Source organism: Globicephala melas, chromosome 2 (assembly GCF_963455315.2).
Source record: "Globicephala melas chromosome 2, mGloMel1.2, whole genome shotgun sequence".
In the NCBI taxonomy this organism is placed as follows: Eukaryota; Metazoa; Chordata; class Mammalia; order Artiodactyla; family Delphinidae; genus Globicephala; species Globicephala melas.
The window spans coordinates 32,246,221-32,266,398 of NC_083315.2; the positions used below are offsets into that span (position 1 = coordinate 32,246,221).

General features: G+C 48.1%; 1 protein-coding gene and 1 long non-coding RNA gene across 2 annotated transcripts in view; one reads left to right on the forward strand and one right to left on the reverse strand.

Moving 5' to 3' along the window:
* Positions 1-8,443, reverse strand: part of LOC115864580 (uncharacterized) — a 58,721-nt gene extending 50,278 nt beyond the window's left edge. The window contains exon 1 of the long non-coding RNA XR_009562827.1: positions 8,260-8,443. This is a non-coding gene — a long non-coding RNA (uncharacterized lncRNA). The remainder of the gene's footprint in view (positions 1-8,259) is intronic.
* Positions 8,326-19,594, forward strand: TMED3 (transmembrane p24 trafficking protein 3). Its single transcript, XM_030878445.2, has 3 exons — positions 8,326-8,922; positions 10,612-10,860; positions 18,732-19,594. The coding sequence occupies exons 1-3, from the start codon at positions 8,362-8,364 to the stop codon at positions 18,966-18,968; spliced, it is 1,047 nt and encodes a 348-aa protein (XP_030734305.1). The 5' UTR covers positions 8,326-8,361; the 3' UTR covers positions 18,969-19,594.
* Positions 19,595-20,178: the final 584 nt, after the last annotated feature.

A 20,178-nucleotide genomic window follows, 5' to 3' on the forward strand; every position in this document is an offset into this window, starting at 1 on the left:
AAGCTGAGGACCTAGGGTTTCATGGGCTCACTCTTTATGAGTGAATTTAAAACATAAGAGAAGGAATTTAAAGTGTGAGAAGAGAAAAAACAAGGGGCCCAAATGCTCAGTCACTGAAATCAACCAAGATCTCTAAAACAAAGCTGGGGAGCGGGTGGGGGCATGACCTGGCTCTTTATTTAGTCCTTTGTGGCTGGCAATGTGTATTTATCGAGATAGGCATCTCTGAGGTGGAGGCCCCCTTTGAAGTGGATGCCTCAGACATCAAAATTAAGTCAGGCACTTGCATGGCAAAAAGAAAAGCCAGCTCTCAGGCTTACACTACAGTTAGCAAGGGGGAGAAAAGGGAAGCAACCTAAGTGTCCATCAACAGACGAATGGATAAAGAAGATGTGGTATTTATACACATACAATAGAATATCACTCAGCCATAAAAATAAATGAAATAGTGCCATTTGCAGAGACCTGGATGGACCTAGAGACTGTCATACAGGGTGAAGTAAGTCAGAAAGAGAAAAACAAATATCGTATAATATCGCTTATATTTGGAATCTAGAAAAATGGTACAGATGAACTTATTTGCAAAAGTGAAATAGAGACACAGATGTAGAGAACAAACTTACGCCTACCAAGGGGGGAAGCGGGGGTGGGATGAATTGGGAGATTGGGATCGACATACATACACTACTCTGTATAAAATAGATAACTAATGAGAACCTACTGTATAGCACAGGGAACTCTACTCAATACTCTGGTGACCTAAATGGGAAGGAAATCCAAAAAACAGGGGATATATGTATACGTATAGCTGATTCACTTTGCTGTACAACAGAAACTAACACAACATTGTACACAACTATACTCCATTAAAAATTTTTTAAAAAGCGGGGGAGGGGAAAGGACTAGTTTGAGCATGTCTTTTCCTCACTTCTTTCTGCAGGAAAGGGAGGTCAATGTTGTTTCCAGCTCCTCTGAGGAGAGATTAGGAGGGACCCCCTGGGAGGAGAAGAAAGTGCTGGGGGAGGTGGAGGTGTGATGAGGGACAAGCCCCCCCCCCCCCGTGAGGGAGTACATTCCCAAGATTATAGGAGGCTCAGAAGTTGGGGTCCCTTGTGTGGAACTTGCTCCTTTCCAGAGCAAAACCTTAGAGGGGAGTGGCTAGATGTGTGTTGACTTAAAAAAATGTACAACGTGAGAGTTGCGAGTTAAGTTTTATTTGGGGCAAAATGAGGACTGCAGCCTGGGAGACAGCATTTCACATAGCTCTGAGAAACTGCTCCAAAGAGGCAGGGGGGAAGGTCAGTATATATGTGATTTTGGTGAAGGGGGTGTACATACAATGAAGCACATATATATATATTTTTTAATATACTTGGCAGTTTGCACTGTTTTTTTAAAAATAAATTTGTTTGTTTTCGGCTGAGTTGGGTCTTTGTTGAGCACAGGCTTTCTCTAGTTGTGGTGAGCGGGGGCTACTCTTCGTTGCGGTGCACGGGCTTCTCATTGCGGTGGCTTCTCTTGTTGCAGAGCATGGGGTCTAGGCGTGTGGGCTTCAGTAGTTGTGGCACACAGGCTCAGTTGTTGTGGCTCGTGGGCTCTACAGCACAGGCTCAGTAGCTGTGGTGCACGGGCTTAGTTGCTCCGCGGCATGAGGGATCTTCCCAGACCAGGGCTCGAACCCGTGTCCCCTGCATTGGCAGGCAGATTCTTAACCATTGCACCACCAGGGAAGCCCAAGCACATATTTTTTGCAGCAGGTTCTGCTAGTCTCCTGAGGGTTACTGCTAGTCACGAGGAGCAGACGTCACCATGAAGGAATTTAGAGCTTTTCTAGATATGAGGAGATGCAAGAATTGGGCTCATAAAATCGGCTCCTGAAAATATCTCACTATCTGAAGACCTGTTCTCCCAGTTTTTCCCAGAGCACAGAGGGCCTCATTCCTGATCTTCACCCTGAATCCCTTTCAGGGGGTGTTGAAAGTCAGCAGCTGCAGCGGCACCTGCTTTAATCCTTGTAGAGGTAGATGTTAAGCGCCCATGACAAGTGCCAATTTGTAGCTGACATGTGCATCTTGGGAGAATGGGCCTGGGTCAAGCGGGGCAGGAGGGCAGCTGATGCACTTGCCTTGAAGAAACACTGGAGCTTGGACAGTGAACACATCGGCACAAGGACCCCAGGGCTCCCTGAACCTGAAGGCTATGCACTGCTTAAGACATCTACAGAACACAGTGGAGAGAGCTCCACCATGGCTGAGATGGATTTTCTTATCAGTGTTGGGAAGGAGGGGTTGGGAAATACAGTCAATTTTAACTTGATTTAGCAAAGTAAAGAAATGTGACATTTCTCACATCCAAAGGTTAATGAGGTGAAATTCACAGCAGTCCGTGTCCTGTTGTTAGGGGAACCACTGATGGAAAAACGCCAGGCCCTGGCCAAACAGGATAGTAACTACTTGCATGAGTTATCTTACCACAGGAGGTCCTGGTAAGGAACGTGGAACTAACAAGCTACCACCAACTGGAAGAATTCAGGAAAGGTCAAAAGAGACACCAGTCCATATATCCTACCAACCTCCCAGGCTCCTCCTCGCTGGAATCCATCCTGGCTGAGCGATGCATGTGCCACCAGGAAGGACCCTGAGTCAGAATGATTGGCCAGAGACAACCTGGAAACTAATCCCATCACCATAAAACCCGAGACTGCAAACCACATGGCAGAGCAGTCCCCCTGGGTTCGCTTACCCTGCTGCCCTCCGCCCGGGCTTCCCTTCCCAGTAGTGTCCTGCTTTGTCAGCACGTGTGTCTCCTCAGACAATTCATTTCCGAGTGTTAGACAAGAGTCCATTCTTGGGCCGTTGAAGGGGTTCCCCTTCCTGCAACACTACGGTCCAAGTTACAAAATGGCACGCATGCAGTAGGAAGGAAGAAAACTTGCTCACACTTGGAATCTATCTGTGGCAAGACATCAAGAATAAGAAGCAGATCTCAGAAAAGGAAAGGAGGTAAGTATTTTAGAACTGTAGCATTATCTAATAAGTCAACACAGAAATAAGTGTCTGGTAATTCTCACCAGGACACCTTAGCTGAAGGTGATGTTGTGATCCAATTCCAGTAGACTGACTGCGAAAGCACAGAGTTAAAAATCTAGAAATTTTCATCGGAGAAAAGGGTAATCATTACGCATGAGAATTGGGGTCGGGGGAGAGGAAGAGAAGAGAAAGAAGTGAAAGGCTAGAAGAGGTCAAGGTTGATGAAATAAAAATTCACATTTTAAGGCAAGACAAGAAAAATGGAAACATCAAACCTTTTTCTCTGTCCTTTGACCTCCTTCTCCAGCCCCCACTCTGGTGTGCACTGTGCAACTGCATTATATGTTAACCAGACCTCCCGAATGGCAGGAACCTTGGGAGATACTGGGCCTCACCTAATGGAAGTGCTTAGCTTAAATCCCTATGACCTATGAATGTCGCTAGTCATATTACTTGCATTCTGCCTGTTTCACAAGATTATCGTTTATTGCATTACCAAATGTGTGACGGAGCCACAGATAAAATTAATGCTGATTGGGCAGTTTGCAATGATTGATCAAAATATATAGTCCTATAAGATCAACGATTGTAATAGTTTAACTCTAGATATGGGAAGAAGCAATAAGAGGGAACCATTTCCTGGACCATAACCGTAAGACAGGTGATCCAGAGGCTTTTGGCTATTGTTAACAGAGCATAGTCCAGTAATAGCATGTAACGTGACCTATCAACAAAATCCTCACTTGACCTGGGAATGAGCATTCCTAGTGCCATGAGACAAATTGGTCACAAAATGCTCCCCAAACGTTGGTTGAAATTAAGAGTAAAACGGGCCTTCCCTGGTGGCGCAGTGGTTGAGAGTCCGCCTGCCGATGCAGGGGACACGGGTTCGTGTCCCTGTCCGGGAAGATCCCACGTGCCACAGAGCGGCTGGGCCCGTGAGCCATGGCCACTGAGCCTGCGCATCCGGAGCCTGTGCTCCACAACGGGAGAGGCCACAGCAGTGAGAGGCCCGCGTACCGCAAAAACAAACAAACAAAAAAGAGTAAAAGGGAAGGGACTGTCAAATAAAGACTGTTGCCCACCATCTCTAGTTCTGCAAGAATCAAGTCATTCACCACTGCAGTTGCTGACCTACGACACACCCTGAAAGGAATTCAGGGCGAAGATCAGGATGAGGCACTCTGTGCTCTGGGACAACTGACAGAACCGGCCCTCAGATAGTATCTTTAGCAGAAATTTTTTATGAACCTGGATTCTTGGATCTTCCCATACTTAGAAAAGCACTAAAACCATTCACCAAGATGTCTGCTACTGTGACTCGCAGCAACCTTCTACTGAGAAAGATGTGTGCCTGACTGCAGGTACCCCCTTTGCCAAAATCACATTTTGGCTAGCTTCCTCCTTCACCTCTTTGGAACAGTTCTCAGAACTCTTGGAGAGACTGTCTCCTGGGTTATAATACTCAGATTGGCTCGAATAAAATTTCCCATTTTTTTCTTAGATTGACTATTGATTCGATTTTTCATGGACAAGGTCTTGCCAGTGTGAACCAGTCCAAATAGCCGGATGAAAGAAGCCCACCTGGCTGTCCCTTCTGGAGTCCTCTGCCTCCTCTGGGATGATGGACCCAGAATCACAGACACTCCTGACCTAGGGCAAAAACGATTTCTCATGGGGTGAGAGGTAAGGGTCTAAATACATTTTTAAATTATCCCATTACAATTTAATCAGTACTTAATCCTTTCTTTGCTTCAGTTGGATATTGTTGCCTACCCAGTTTGATCCTCCTTTCTCCTTCCCATTAGATCCTGATTTTGTGTATGTAGTCTGTCACCCCGTATCCTTGCAGCCCTTTTGACTTCATCCCGAGCTCCAAGGGAAGCCCTGATTGGTCTGAGTTAATTATGACGATCCCCATTCTCCTTATCAGTGATTGGCTAAAGGATCCAGCCTAAGCCAATCAGTACATGACTTTCCCCTTGTCAGTGGCTTAGATCCAGATATGGGCACATGACCTAAGTTGGCCCAATTGTACTGAAGGAAAGGACATACAGGTCATGAGTGAAGGAAATATTTCTCTTCCTTCTGATAGACATGACTAAATAAACATGTTGCTCAAGCTTGTTTGTTTGGTTTGACAACCTTTTTATGACAATAAAATAATAGAGCCTAAGAATAAAGCCAACATGCAGAGGAGGGAGTAGCCAAGAGAAAAGCAGGGAAATGGACTGGAGCCCTTATCACACTATGCCTGAAGCTGAATTCACCTCTGAACTTTCTGCTATATTCAATGGTATATTTTTTGATATATATGATATGAGTAGTATATTTTAGAATTCTATAGTCTATTTAATATAGGTTATATATCATTTAATCTAGTTGGAGTTTAAAAAATTTACTTGAAGCTAAAAGTATCTTGATATCATTCACTGATTTAAAATATCCTTGTAACATGCTAAATTCTTGCTTTTAAAATTCTTGAGTCTGTTTCTAAACTCCCTCATTTCATCCCATCCCACTTCATTCCACCCCATTCTGTTCCATTGTATTACACTCCATTGGTGTATTTGTCTTTCTGTTCCATATCAGAGCATCTATTTTAATTACTGTAGGTTTTTAACTCACTTTCACAAATGGTGAGTCACATTCATTCTCAATTCTCATTGGACAAATTATTTCATAAAATCATTTTATTAAATGTTAAAAATGTTCTGAGATTATGACTGGGATTCTTTGACATTTAGTTATTTCAGTGCAAATTAACATTTTAAAAGATTAAGTCTCCCAATGCAGAAACATGAATTGTTACTCTAAAAATTCATATCTTCATCTTTTTTATCCTTCATTTATAAAACTTAAAGTGTTTAGTATTCCTACAATGAGGTACCACCTCACACCGGTCAGAATGGCCATCATTAAAAAGTCTACAAATAACAAATTCTGGAGAAGGTGTGGATAAAAGGTAACCCTCCTACACTGCTGGTGGGAATGTAAGTTGGTACAGCCACTACGGAAAACAGTATGGAGGTTCCTCAGAAAACTAAAAATAGAATTACCACATGATCCAGCAATGCCACTCCTGGGTATATACCCAGACAAAACTATAATTCAAAACGATACATGCACCCCTACATTCACAGAAGCACTATTCACAACAGCCAAAATATGGAAACAACCTAAATGTCCCTCAACAGATGAAGCGATAAAGAATATGTGGTATGTATATACAATGGAATACTACTCAGCCATAAAAAAGAATGAAATAATGCCATTTGCAGCAACATGGATGTAACTAGAGATTAGCATACTAAGTGAAGAAAGTCAGAAAGACAAATATCATATGATATCACTTAGATGTGCAATCTATAATATAGCACAAATGAACCTGTCTATAAAACAGAAACAGACTCACAGACATAGAGATCAGAATTTTTTTTAACATTTTTATTGGAGTATAATTGCTTTACAATGGTGTGTTAGATTCCGCTTTATAGCAAAGTGAATCAGCTATACATATACATATATCCCAATATCTCTCCCCTCTTGCATCTCCCTCCCACCCTCCCTATCCTACACCTCTAGGTGGACACAAGCATCGAGCTGATCTCCCTGAGCCATGAGGCTGCTTCCCACTAGCCATCTGTTTTACATTTGGTAGTATATATATGTCCATGCCACTCTCTCATTTTGTCCCAGCTTACCCTTCCCACTCCCCGTGTCCTCAAGTTCATTCTCTACATCTGTGTCTTTATTCCTGTGCTGCCCCTAGGTACTTCAGAACCAGTTTTTTTGTTTTTTTAGATTCCATATGTATGTGTTAGCATACGGTATTTGTTTTTCTCTTTCTCACTTACTTCACTCTGTATGATAGACTCTAGGTCCATCCATCTCACTACAAATAACTCAATCTCATTTCTTTTTATGGCTGAGTAATATTCCATTGTATGTATGTGCCACATCTTCTTTATCCATTCATCTGTCGATGGACACTTAGGTTGCTTCCATGTCCTGGCTATTGTAAATAGAGCTGCAATGAACATTTTAGTACATGACTCTTTTTGAATTATGGTTTTCTCAGGGTATATGCCCAGTAGTGGGATTGCTGTGTCATATGGTAGTTCTATTTTTAGTTTTTTAAGGAACCTTCATACTGTTCTCCATAGTGGCTGTATCAATTTACATTCCCACCAACAGTGCAAGAAGATTCCCTTTTCTCCACTCCCTCTCCAGCATTTATTGTTTGTAGATTTTTTGATGATGGCCATTCTGACTGGTGTGAGGTGACACCTCATTGTAGATTTGATTTGCATTTCTCTAATGATTAGTGATGTTGAGCATCCTTTCATGTGTTTGTTGGCAATCTGTGTATCTTCTTTGGAGAAATGTCTATTTAGGTCTTCTGCCCATTTTTGGATTGGGTTTTTTCTTGTATATTTTGGAGATTAATCCTTTGTCAGATGCTTCATTTGCAAATATTTTCTCCCATTTGGAGGGTTGTCTTTTCATCATGCTTATGATTTCCTTTGCTGTGCAAAAGCTTTTTAAGTGACAGGACACTTTGGTCTTATCCACGTGGAGACCTATATAGGCAGTAAAACTCTTTGCTAAAATCAAGATACACCTCACCTAATGATGTTCTGAAAAAAATTCTTTACTGAGTAGCGAGACTACAATCTTTTTTTCTTTGTCTTTACCTGATCGTAGTGAATATAAAACGCTATAGTAATGATTATACAAAATATCTTCTTAGGTAAATGGTAATAGATAAGACAATAAATTAATTTATCTGCTTTCAGCGCTTTTGAGAAGTCAAAGGGAAAAAAAAAAAGATTGTTTTGTCCCAGAAGAACCTTCAACTTATACAGACAACCAAGAGATACCTGAAATCCCTGAGTGAGAGACCTGTATTCGTATCTTCAGGAAGCTTCAGGAAGCTTTGTGTGTGAGCGCGCCTGCCGGTTTTCCCCAGAACAGATGTAATTGTGGGGTTTCACTTACTCTCACCCATCAACCCCCCCTGCCCCGTGGCATACTTTTTCACCTTGGGAAGGGGATGGGAATGAGAAAGGGGGTGTTAATTGGGTCCCCAGAGTTTGCATATCTTTCCTCTAGCCTTCCTTGCTATTGTGGATAGTAGGTTTGGGCACACCCAGTTCTAGACCAGGAGACTGATTCTCCAGAGAAGCGTGAGACAAGTTACAGAGCCAGTCAGAAGCAGAGCCTGTACCTTGTAAAACCCCATGGGCTTCGTGCTGCTGCAGCCAGAGAGGATGGACTGCGTGGACCTGGGCCAATTCCGGGTAATCCTCAAGCCTGCGGGTCCCAGAAGATGCAGAAAACGTCTGTCGGGGATGTTGGCAGAGGGCCCTTCCGGGGAGGTGCGCGCTGGGGATGGGCGTCCCGCCTCACCTTCGCCGAGACGCCCCAGCAGAACAGCGCGGGGCGGGGGAAGGGGCGTGTCCCCTTTGCCAGCCCAGCCAGCGCGCAGGCGCAACGGGCAGAAGGGGCGGGGGGAGGCCGCGGCGCTCTCTGGCCTCGGTCCCGGGACCACCCCCGAGCGCGCGGCTGCGCGCTGAGCCTCCCGCCCTCCCGGAAGCGCAGCGCCCCGCAAGCGCCACGTCTGTCCCTGCACCTTATCCCTGGTCCCCCAGCCACCGTCCCATCCGCGAGGAGCACACGCCCGAGCCGCCGCCCACGGGACTGGACCGGGAGCATCATGGGCAGCGTGGCCTCGCGCTCCGCCTGCGCGCTGCCCCTTCTGCTGCTGCTGCTGCTGCTGCAGGCGGAGCGGCCGCGGGGCGCGGAGCTCACCTTCGAGCTACCTGACAACGCCAAGCAGTGCTTCCACGAGGACGTGGAGCAGGGCGTGAAGTTCTCCCTGGATTACCAGGTGAGGCCCTGGCGCCCGGCAGCGCCTCCTCTCCCCCTTCCAGGTCTCCATTGGTCACTGGTGCGCCCCAGGCTGGAGTGGCTGGAATTAGCCAAAGAGGCTGAATGGGGCGGGAATGACCAGAGACCAGCTGACTTCCCCGCGAGGAAGTCAGAGCCCACTCGAGACAGGCCCGACTACCCAGGGCGGGAGGTAGCGCCGAAGGTGCGCTACCTGGATGCGGATCCCCGGGGGGCGGGTCCTGCATCCTGGGGAGTTGTCCTCAATGACCTGCAGGCCCCTTGATTCTAAGGAATGCCATGTCTGATTAGCTGGACACAGGCTCTCTGTCCCAAGTTTTTTGGACCAGTTTGTCCCCGCCCGTACTGAAAAATGGCAGCGAGAGGAAATGGGTCCTTGGCATTATTTTTCCCTCTCTCCAGTGTTTGAAGTCAAGTTGGGGTGAGCGCGGCAAGTGATGAGAAATGGCGCTTTGGAAAGGAGGTGTCAGCGCAGGCTTTGAGCCCTGGCAGTGTTTCCAAGGAGTGGTGTTGTGGCTGCTGCCATATGGCTCAGAAAAGCTCCTAGCTCCTGCAGTCCTGGCTCCTTTGAGAGATTTCATGGCTCACGGTTCAGGGGAGCAGGTCTTGAGTGAGAGATCTGCCCCTAAGGTTGAGTGAGCAGATCTAAGAGTAGGGAGCTGAGTGGGAATTATACCCAGACCCGCGTCTGCTTGTGGACACATACTGACAGGCGTTACAGAGATGAGTTGGCACGGGAAGCAGGAGTAGGGGCAGGCCATGTGGTGGGCCCTCTCTGACCAAAGCCACTAAAAGAGGCGTGTGCTTGGGGACAGCACAATGTGTGATGACCTCCGAGTCACTGGTGTTGCCACTTTCACATGTCCGTGGACAGTGTGGAAATTGCAGCTGGGTTAACAGGGGTAACCTAGATACAGTCACCAAAACATGATCGTTGTGAGGATGGAGGGGGCTGAGAGGTCATCTGGTCCCTGCCAGGTCAGGAACCCCTGTTAGAGCAGGTTCAGCATAAGTTTACACACCTCCAGCATTAGGAAGCTCACTAATCACAAAGCAACTTCTTCCATCTGAACAAAAGGAAATTGTAATATTTGGAAGCAGATGGAGGCCACTGACTGTGTTCTTTGATGGACCTTAGTTATAGTCATTGACCACCTCTGTGATTTTTGCCCTTTGCAGGTCTTATCTTTCCTGTGTTGAGAGTTTGAACTAATGATTCCCGAGGGCTCTCCCACCTCTGGTAATCACTGATTCTGTGAAGGCTTCAGTCTATGTTTGCGTTCCCCTTGCATTCCATCAGCAATAATATTAACGTTTACCAGACACGTTCAGCAGTTTACTTAACCTCGGAGCCTCAGTTACCTCTTCTGTAAAATGGGGAGGATTAGGCTCTTGGCACTCTTGCAGAGCAAAACTTTTGGAATCAGACAGACATGGTTTCAAGTCTTAGCTCTGTCACTTTCAAGCGGCATGACCATGGCCAGTTAACTTCAACTCTCTCAGTTTCAGTGTCATCCTCTGTAAATTGGGGAGTGTCAGCCTTTAGAAGACTGCGAAGATTAAATGAAAAAAATGTTTGTGACATGTAATCACTGCCTGGTCGGCCTTTGGTAAGTGGTGTTTGCCTCTCTGGTAACAGCAGACTGTGGGTGTGTTTTGTGGTTGTCAGGTCATCACTGGAGGCCACTACGACGTCGACTGCTATGTGGAGGACCCCCTGGGGAACACCATCTACAGGGAAACCAAGAAGCAGTATGACAGCTTCACACACCAGGCTGAAGTCAAGGGCGTTTATCAGTTTTGCTTCAGTAATGAGTTTTCCACCTTCTCTCACAAGACCGTCTACTTTGACTTTCAAGTGGGCGACGAGCCCCCCATTCTCCCAGACATGGGCAACAGAGTCACGGCTCTCACCCAGGTGAGTGGACGCTAACAGGCTGAGATGAACCCCCTCCCCCCCAGCCTGCTCCTCCTTGTCTGTGCCCGCGTTGCCTGATGAACAGTCACCAGCTATCCAGCTCCAGTCTGAAGTCTCAGTATTGACTCTGCCCCTCTGTTCACATCCAGTCCTACAAGACCCTATGTTCTCCTTTTGGTCTTCCTCTCCATTCTTTAACTGGATCCCTGCCATGCTTTCCTCTGGTGTTCCTGCGTTCCCATTTAGTCTTTGACACAGCACCACTTTCAAAGTACACATAGCATATGCCTCTCTGCTGATACGATGTATCTGCATGAGAAAGACCGGTCCTCCTTTGTGTGGTATATATTAGTCAGCGTAACAACGGCTGGCTGCTATAACAAATAAACCCCAAATATCAACGGCTTAGCACAATGAAAGTTTTTTTTTTTTCCTCACTCAAATAATAATCTAGAGAGTGGGGATAGGGGTGGAGGACTTTCCTCCATGGAGTGACTTAGGAAGCCAGGCTCCTTCTTTCTTGTCATATTTCTGATGTCCCTTAGGGCTTCAGAGTCCTCTGTTTCTAGCCACCAAAAGAAGGAGAGAATGATAAAGTCCCATCTGCTTCTTAAAAGCCCTGGCCCAGAAGTGATGCCATCACACCCACTCATATCTCATTGTTGAGGAATAGTCCTGTGGATAGACTGGATGAAACGAAGGCGGCAATCAGTTCAGTTGGGCAGTCAACTCCTAGCAACAAACTTCACAATCTGGAAGAGAAACGGTGACACTTTGGAGGACGGATAGTCATCTCTGTCACCCATGGCTGTCACAGTTAACTATAATCCGACCCCAGCCTCCTCCCTCAGTCTTCCCTCCTGCTATTTAAGCTTTTCCCTCCCTCCCATATGCAGGCTCTGAGGCTAGGACTCTGTATTACCCCTGAATCCCCAGCGCCCCAGTGCCTGGGGTGTGGCACAGACTAAGAGCTCACCAAATAGTTATCAAATGACTGAGTGGCAGGACCCAGGGAAACCTGCGAGACAGGAATGACCTTCTGTGGCTGCACCTGTTCCACACCCAAAGCCAGAGCATCTGAGTCTCCAGCAATGCCAGATTACCTTCTGGGCTGCCCTCCAAGGTGACCACAGGCTCCATTCCTCTGTGGCTTTGACCATGGGCTCATGCTCTGAGCAGTTGGAGGTTAGCACTGCACTGTCCGGTCAGTGACAGCTATCTACATATGGCTGTTGACATTTAATTAAAATTAAATTAAAAATTCCCTTCCTTGTTTGCTCTGTACCAACATTTCTAGTGTTCAGTAGTCACAGGTGGCTGGTGCCCACGCATGGAGAGTTCCACTGGACAGCAGTGCGTTTGAACTTAGCGGCATGACTGCTGATAGAAGTTCCAGCCCAGGATGTGTCTTCTGTGTAGGATCCTTCATAACCTATCCTCTCAGGAGGTCTGTTGGTCGTTGATGAAATAGCTTCTGTTTTGAAGATTTTATGAGTCTCCAGAAGCTGAGCTGAAGGATTTCTCTCTCTAAGCAGTGGAAAAGAAACCAGTAGAGAAAAGGCTTTGTGGATTAACGCACTAGAGACGTTCTTTCCTGGAGCCTTAGAATTAGAGTTTGGTTTTGTTGCAGGAAGGAGTGATTGCACTTCCCCTCTTCTACATCTGGGAACCTCATCCTTCCTTCTGCCCAGCCACAAAAGAGCTGTTTCCTTCTCCTTCTGTACCTCTGACCCCCCTGCCTGGTCTGTGCCTGTCTCAGACAGCGCCCCCTCGCCTGTGGTGGGCCCGTGCTCAGTCTGCACACTGTACTGGGTGGTGGGAGTATGAGGTCAGAGGGCGCTGTCCCAGCTGTCAGGAACCCCGTGTGGAATGCGACCCTGTAAACCGTGGAGCTCCAGGATGCTCTGATCAGAGCTGAGATTTAAGGGTGAGGGTTGTCAGGGGATGGACCAATTGACTCTTCCAGGAGGGTCAGGGAAGTCTTCACAGGGAGAGTTTTAGCTTAAAGCGACACTCTGGGTGCTTGCCTGGGAGTGTGTCTGGCACGGGAGGAGGAGAGGCCTCCTGGGTGGGGAGAACAGCAGGTGCAGGTGTTCAGGGCATCACTTTACTTTCCTCACCGGCCCTGATCTTATTTTGCTTGGCATGGATCCCCTATCTACCTGCAGCTGTCTTCTCTCTTCCCCTGAGGCTTCATCCAGCTCAGTGCTGGGCCAGAGGCTGTGTGTTCTGGCACCAGTAGCAGCCGGAGGGTGAAAGAATAGGATCCAGAGTGACCGCGTCCTGGGCCAGGGCTCCAGGCCGGAGGGACTTGTCTTCGGCCTGAGTTCCAGCATGACCAGGCTCCTGGCAGAGGACATGGGCTAGGAATGCTGCTGAGGGAGGCCAACCTTGAGGTGCCCTGGGCGTCCTGAGAGTCTGGGCAGATCCTAGCGGAGGCTGAAGGTTCCTGACAGAGGTCCAAGGTCCGGGGCTGCCTCAGTGGTGGTCGAGGGAAGATGAAAGGTTTTCCTAACTCTACTCTGAGGCCAGCTCCTGCGACGCTGCCTTTGAGCTCTTGAAGAATTTAAAGAACCAAGTGTGGACTTCCCTGGCAGTCCAGTGGTTAAGACTCTGCGCTTCCATTGCAGGGGGTGCGAGTTCGATCCCTGGTTGGGGGAACTAAGATCCCATGTGCTGCGCGGCCAAAAACATAAAATAAAATAAAAAAGAGCCAAGTGCTTCTATCCGTGGTGGTCCTGATGAGGTGAGGCTGCAGGAATTTGCTGCTGGTTACAGAGTGAAGACCTGGGCATCAGCAGGTGATAGAGACGGCATGGGATGTGGGCATGGGATGGAGGAAAGGGATGGTCCTGGGAGGGAGACAGGTCAGGGTGTCTCCAGAGACTACCTGTCATGATGGAGTGGTGCCCACGATCCCCGTGAGGTGCCCGGACACTTTGAACCAGCCAGGGCTGGAGGTCTCAGCGGGGTGAAGTTCGCACTGCAGGAGAGCTGGGGACCCATGGCCCTGGGAGAACAGGGCTCTTTGCAACAGAAGGGCCTCTGCTGGCTTCCTGCTGGGTAGGAAGCAGGCTGGCTGGGTTGCCTAACTGAACTTTTGTGGGAACAAGCTGAAGTGGTACCTTAGACTAACGCCAACAGCAGATCCCAGTGGACAGGGAAGTAGCATGTTTTTACGGTAAGGGGATGCTTCCAGGTGTCTGTGAATCTTGGTGATGTGTGGCCCTGGGGTCTCCTGTGAGGCCCGTGCCAGGTTCTAAAGGTGTCTCCTGGTTTTAGACGCCAGGAAAGCCGTAGAGTACCACCTCCTGCTCTGTTACCTCCTGAAAACTGGCTTCCTTCCCTGTCACTGATCAGATCTGAGGTGGTTCCTGTAAAGACCTCAGGCCCTCTTCATAGAAGTGCAGTGCTGGTCTCTGGCTGATGACATCTGATCCACGTCTTTGAAGTGATGCCTTACGTGGCATATCTGATGTGTCCTCTGCCCGGGGTGTCGGCACCCGTGGTTTCTGTGTCCTCCTCCGTTTCTCTCCCCCCCACCCCCCCACCCCCACCCCCACTCCTTCTCCAGTGATTCTGGACCCTGGGAGGAGGCTGGAGGTACCAGCCTATACTGCTGAACGCCTGGGCTAGGGCTCAGGGGTCCCAGGAGCCCCCAGTTCAAGTGAGTGTAATGTACATTTTGAGTTTCTGAATGAGCTTGTGATGGAAATAAACACGGAGGGTGGAATTCTAGCCTGGAAAACCAGTGAGCCCTTCCCTAGTGTTTAACAACAAAGCCTCTGTGTATTTATACATTCTAAACATGTGTGTGTGTATGTCTATGTGTACACATGCATATGCATGCATATACACACGGGCATGCGTGTGCGTGTATACACATGTATATGTGTATCTCTGTTCATCCCACTAATTTCAAGAACGATCTTCTCTACTTTGTTACCGAGTCCCCTAAATCGCTCCCAGATCCACTCTTCTCACCCCACTTGGTGACCTTCTTAATTGAGGGCCTCGTCTTTTCTTCCCAGCAGAATTGCAGCCACCAAAGTGGTTTCCCCACCACCAGTCCGCCTCTGCATCATGGCTGGCAGGGACGTTCTCTTAAAGTGGGATCCTTGCCTTGCCAATCTTCTGCTCACAGAGCTTCGTGTTAAAGTCTTGACTCTCAAGGCCTTTACCGTGAGCTTCCACCTACCCATGACTTCCTTCCCACATATCCCCGATGGGCTGCACATACTGGGCTCTGCATGTGCTCTTTGCCATGCTTTTCTTTCCTTTTTTTAAAAAATAAATTTATTTTATTTATTTATTTTTGGCTGCGTTGGGTCTTCGTTGCTGTGCGCAGGCTTTCTCTAGCTGCGGCGAGCGGGGGCTACTCTTCCTTGTGGTGCGCGAGCTTCTCACTGCGGTGGCTTCTCTTGTTGCGGAGCACAGGCTCTAGGCACACGGGCTTCAGTAGTTGTGGCACGCAGGCTCAGTAGTTGTGGCTCACGGGCTGTAGAGCGCAGGCTCAGTAGTTGTGGTGCACGGGCCTAGTTGCTCCGCAGCATGTGGGATCTTCCCCGACCAGGGCTCGAACCCGTGTCCGCTGCCTTGGCAGGCAGATACTTAACCATTGTGCCACCAGGGAAGCCCTGCCATGCTTTTCCTGCGTGGAATGCCTTCCCCTCATCCTCTGCCTGGTGACATGCTGCCCATCTGTCAAGGTTCAGGTTATCTCTTCCCTGTGTCAGGTACGCCGCCATCTCTGGCAGGATTAGCAGCTTTCTCTGAGGTGTTCCTATAGCTCCTCTCACCCCTCTGTTGTTAGCTCTTTTGGCATTGCAGGAAGCTGATAACATTCTCTAAATTATGACCTTCTTGGGACCCAGGACTGTGTCTGACTCATTTCATCTCTCAGTTCCTAGGGCCCCGCACAATGTCTGGAAGGCGAGTAGGCACTTAATAAATAAACATTTGAAAGAACGAATTAGTGTAGTTTGGGCTATCAGAGAAAACCGAGTATGATTTGGAATTCCTGTAGTGTCATTTTGAGAGGTGTCTCTCCTGAGTTTCCCAGCCCTACCTTCAATAACCGCGGTCTTCCGAAGATCACCAGGGTGCTATAAATATAGAACTAATGGCCTTACCAAACCTTCCTGTGTCATGGTCACAGGGAGTGACTGGAAGGGCACAGTAGGGAAGCGTCTACAAATGCCACACCTTGGTTCCACTTGGACACAGGTTTGCGTAGGTGAAGCCTGACTCCACTCTGTGACCTCTTTCCTGGTTCCTTCACAGTTTAGTCCCCTTCCTTCCTCTGTGACAGTTGACATGCCTTCATCAACTCTGGAAGCATTACCAGGAGAGCGAGGAGGGGTGATGCCACCATCGTCTCCAGTGCAGAGGTCTGTACCCTGAGAGGTTGGCATCTGAAGTCAGTTGTCACTTAGGAGTCCCCTTTGGAATCAACTTCTTGATGTCAGGAACCCTTCTCAGGATCATTTGTCCATTTCTCAACATCACACATCTGTAGGTACAGACATACCTTGTTCTACTGCACTTCACAGGTGCTGTATTTTTTACAGTTGAAGGTTTTGGGCAACCCTGTGTTGTCAGATGACGGTTAGCATTTTTTTCAGCAATAAAGTATTTTCTAATTAAGGTATGTACATTGATTTTTTTTTAGACATAATGCTATTACAGTCTTAATGCACTACAGTATAGTGTAAACGTAACTTTTATATGTACTGGGAAACCAAAAAATCCCTGTGACTCACTTTATTGTGACATTTGCTTTATTGTGGTGGTCTGAAACCACACCAGCAGTATCTCCAAGGTATCCCTCTACACCCTACCTACCAAATGTGGGGAAGGTGAAGAAGCCCCATGCTAACTCCAGTCGCAAGAGAAGACCGTAATATAGCCCAAAAATAGGACACGCAGGTGTCACTGAGAAAGCAGGATCAAGGTTCCCCTTGGGGGAAAAAGTGAAGCACAAATGACCTTGTTCTTTACAGTGGATTCTGCCCCTTGACCTGATGCCTAGTCGAGGTCCACTAATTCCATCTCGTACACAGTGACCTTGTCAGTTTTCCCTCCACGTGACATTTCACCACCTCTTCCCTATAGATCAGAATGAGGGCGTCAGCCAACATGTGCAGAGGAAACCCACACCCCTAGGAGGTAGACCAGTTGTCAGACAGAAGATGCTGCCTTGTCAACACAGGGGCTAAAGGGGAGCTTTTCTCTCCTCACGTAGTCTAGTTTAGCTCCTTGAATGGCCCAGAATCAAGAATATCTATGAAGCAAGTAAGGGCAACATCTTTTTTTGGTCATAGCCTCCCCTTTGGCGTCCAGAAACTGTTCAATTTGTGAGACAAATGAGGGTTTCACGGGGGTCCGTCAAGGTGGTGACACAATGGTTTGGTCCCTTCTAGCTTCTTACGTTGAGCTTTATAAGTAGTTCACCTTTGGAATTTGGGAAACAAACGTCTGTTGGATGCTTATGAACTTCCGTAGCACAAGAACTTATTGTTGGGATAGAATTTGCTGGGTTTTGGATAAAATGATTGCTTTAGAGGTTGCCTGTGAGTAAGAACACATGTTCTTTCACAGGCGTAATATCTTAGTTTTCTATTGCTGAGTCAATAATTACTACTAATGGCTGAAAACAACAGGCATTCATTATCTCACCGTTCTGTAGGCTCTAAGCATGGGCCAGCTCAGTTGGGTTCTCTGCTCAGGGTCTCAAGGCTGAAATCAGGTTGGTCTGGCCTCTTCTCTGGAGGCTCTGGGGAGGAGTCTGCTCTCACACTCATTCAGGTGGTTGGCAGAATTTAGTTCCTTGCAGCTGTAGGACTGAGGTTCCTGTTTCCTTGTTGGCTGTTGTGCTGTCCACCCCTAGAGGCCTTTTTCTGGTCCTTGCATGTGACCTCTATCTTGAGAGCCAGCAACGGTGCACTGAATTCCTTTGAATCCAGCCTCTCTGACTTCTCCTTCAGCCACCAGCTGGAGAAAGCTCCCTGCTCTGAAGGGCTCCTGTGATTCGGTCAGGCCCACTGGATGGTCCCCCTCTCTTAAGGTCAGCTGTGACATATAACATAATCACAGGAGTGGCAGCTCATCACATTCACAGCTCCCTGGGATTGGAGCAGGGGACCTTGGTAGTGGGGGTGGGATGTATTCAGAATCCGGCATGCTACACGTAATATTTTAGCAGGTAAAGGAAGTTGTGAAGTAGTGTGCGTTATGTGTGAGTATATGCATGTGTGTGTGCACATTCATGTGCACACATGTCTGTCTTTGCACATGTTTGTATGTGAGTGTGGTTCTGTGTACATGAGAAATGTATGTCTTCATGTGTTTCTGTGTATACATAGAAGTGTAGGCTGCAAATTTAATAGAATGAACTCAGAGTCCAACACAATTGTGGTTTACTTCACACCCTGCCGTTCATTAGCTGTGTGACCTTGGGCAAGTCATGTAGCCTCTTTGAGCCTCAGTTTCCTCATCAGTATATGCAGTAAGCAATCAGTCAGTCCTCCTTAACATTGGGAGTAATGATCCCTGCCTGTCAGGGGTATGGTGAGTATTAAATAAGAACACAGGGCAGTATTTGAAAGCATAGGCTCAGGACTCAGACAGTTGAGTTTAAATCCTGACTCTGCCATCTACTAACTGTGTGACTCTGAACAAGTTACTTAACCTCTCTGAGCCTCAGTCAGGCTTATTATGAATACAGCCGTGTCACATCCTTAGCACAGACACACAGTTAGCATCCAGGAGAAATTACCGAGGATGTTGAAGATCACACTTGCTGTGTGTGTGCCGGGTCCTGTTCTTCTTTTCTGAGGGTTCACAGTGACTGCTCTTCTCTTCCTGCCTAGATGGAGTCCGCCTGTGTGACCATCCACGAGGCTCTGAAGACGGTGATTGACTCCCAGACGCATTACCGGCTCCGGGAGGCCCAGGACAGGGCCCGGGCCGAGGACCTGAACAGCCGGGTCTCTTACTGGTCTGTTGGTGAGACGATCGCGCTGTTCGTGGTCAGCTTCAGCCAGGTGCTGCTGCTGAAAAGCTTCTTCACAGAAAAACGACCCGTCAGCAGGATGGTCCACTCCTAGTTGGGGCGCTCTGCTCCCAGGCCCCTCCCACCCCAGGGCGGAGCAGCTCCCTTTGGTCACAGGCTTCTGGGGCTGGTGGGTGCGACCCAGGAGCTGCCTGGAGAAGAGCACGGGGTAACACGTTCTCACCTTGCCTTCTATTCAGATGCTTGGTCCTTGTACTCCAGCAGCCAAAGCTCATAGAGCCCAGAAAGCGGAAGGCATCCAGCTGCAGCATGTGTGTAACACTGAATGCAGAAAGGGTACAATCAGGCTAGGGATTGGCCAGTGTGGGAGGGCAGGCAGGCAGCCATCCAATGGCCTGGCTCGTAGGAGGAACCCCAAGGGCCCAGGCCTCCAGGGGGCAGCTCAGGGCTCTCTTTTTGCTCCACGACGCATGGCCCATTTGGCTTGTGTGTCCTATCCCGCGTGGAGGAGACAGGGCCCTGTCTGGCCTTTCCTCACGTGGAGCTCTCTGTACCTGTGGAAACCAGGCATTGAAGCGGCTTTGCAGAAGTCCCCATCCCAGGTGAGCCGTGGAATCAGCCCTGCGAGCAAGAACAAAATGGTAGCTGGGTGCCTTGGTTGGCTGTGTATCTCCTAGAAGGCAGGACTCTGGCTAATAAAAACTGTCTGTGAGCACCATGGAGACCTGTGCCATTATTTCTCTGCTCTAAAGGAGCTCACGGCTTAATGGGGAGCATTGGTGTGCGTATAATTAATTACAGCCTAATAGAGCAAGTGATGCCTCAGAGATCTGTATGTGTAGACGTTTGTGGAGGGAGTAGTAAACAGCTCTCAGTTGAATGAAAACAGTGAAATAGGGAGTTGGTTATTTTGTGTTCTCAGACCCTAGTGCTTACTGTCAACACCTGAGTCATCATTTAATCCAAATAGAGGGGCTAAGAACAGAAAAAGAAAAGACTGAGCAATGATGAGTGGCTGTTCCAAGGCCATTTCCACAGCAGCTACAGTGGTCTCTTTAAAACCTAAGTCAGACCCTGTCGCTCCTGCTCAAAACCTTCCCAAGGCTCTGCATGTCATTCACAGCTCATGAAAGTCCTCACCGTGGTCTCTGAGATCCTGCATCTGGCACCCCAGCCTCTGGCACCCCAGCCTCTGGCCCTGGAAATCCCCTACCCTACTCCCTCCACTCACTTCTCCATGTCTTCCAGGTCCTGCTGTTCCTATCACACCAGGCCATGCTTCTGCCCCAGGGCCTTTGCACAGG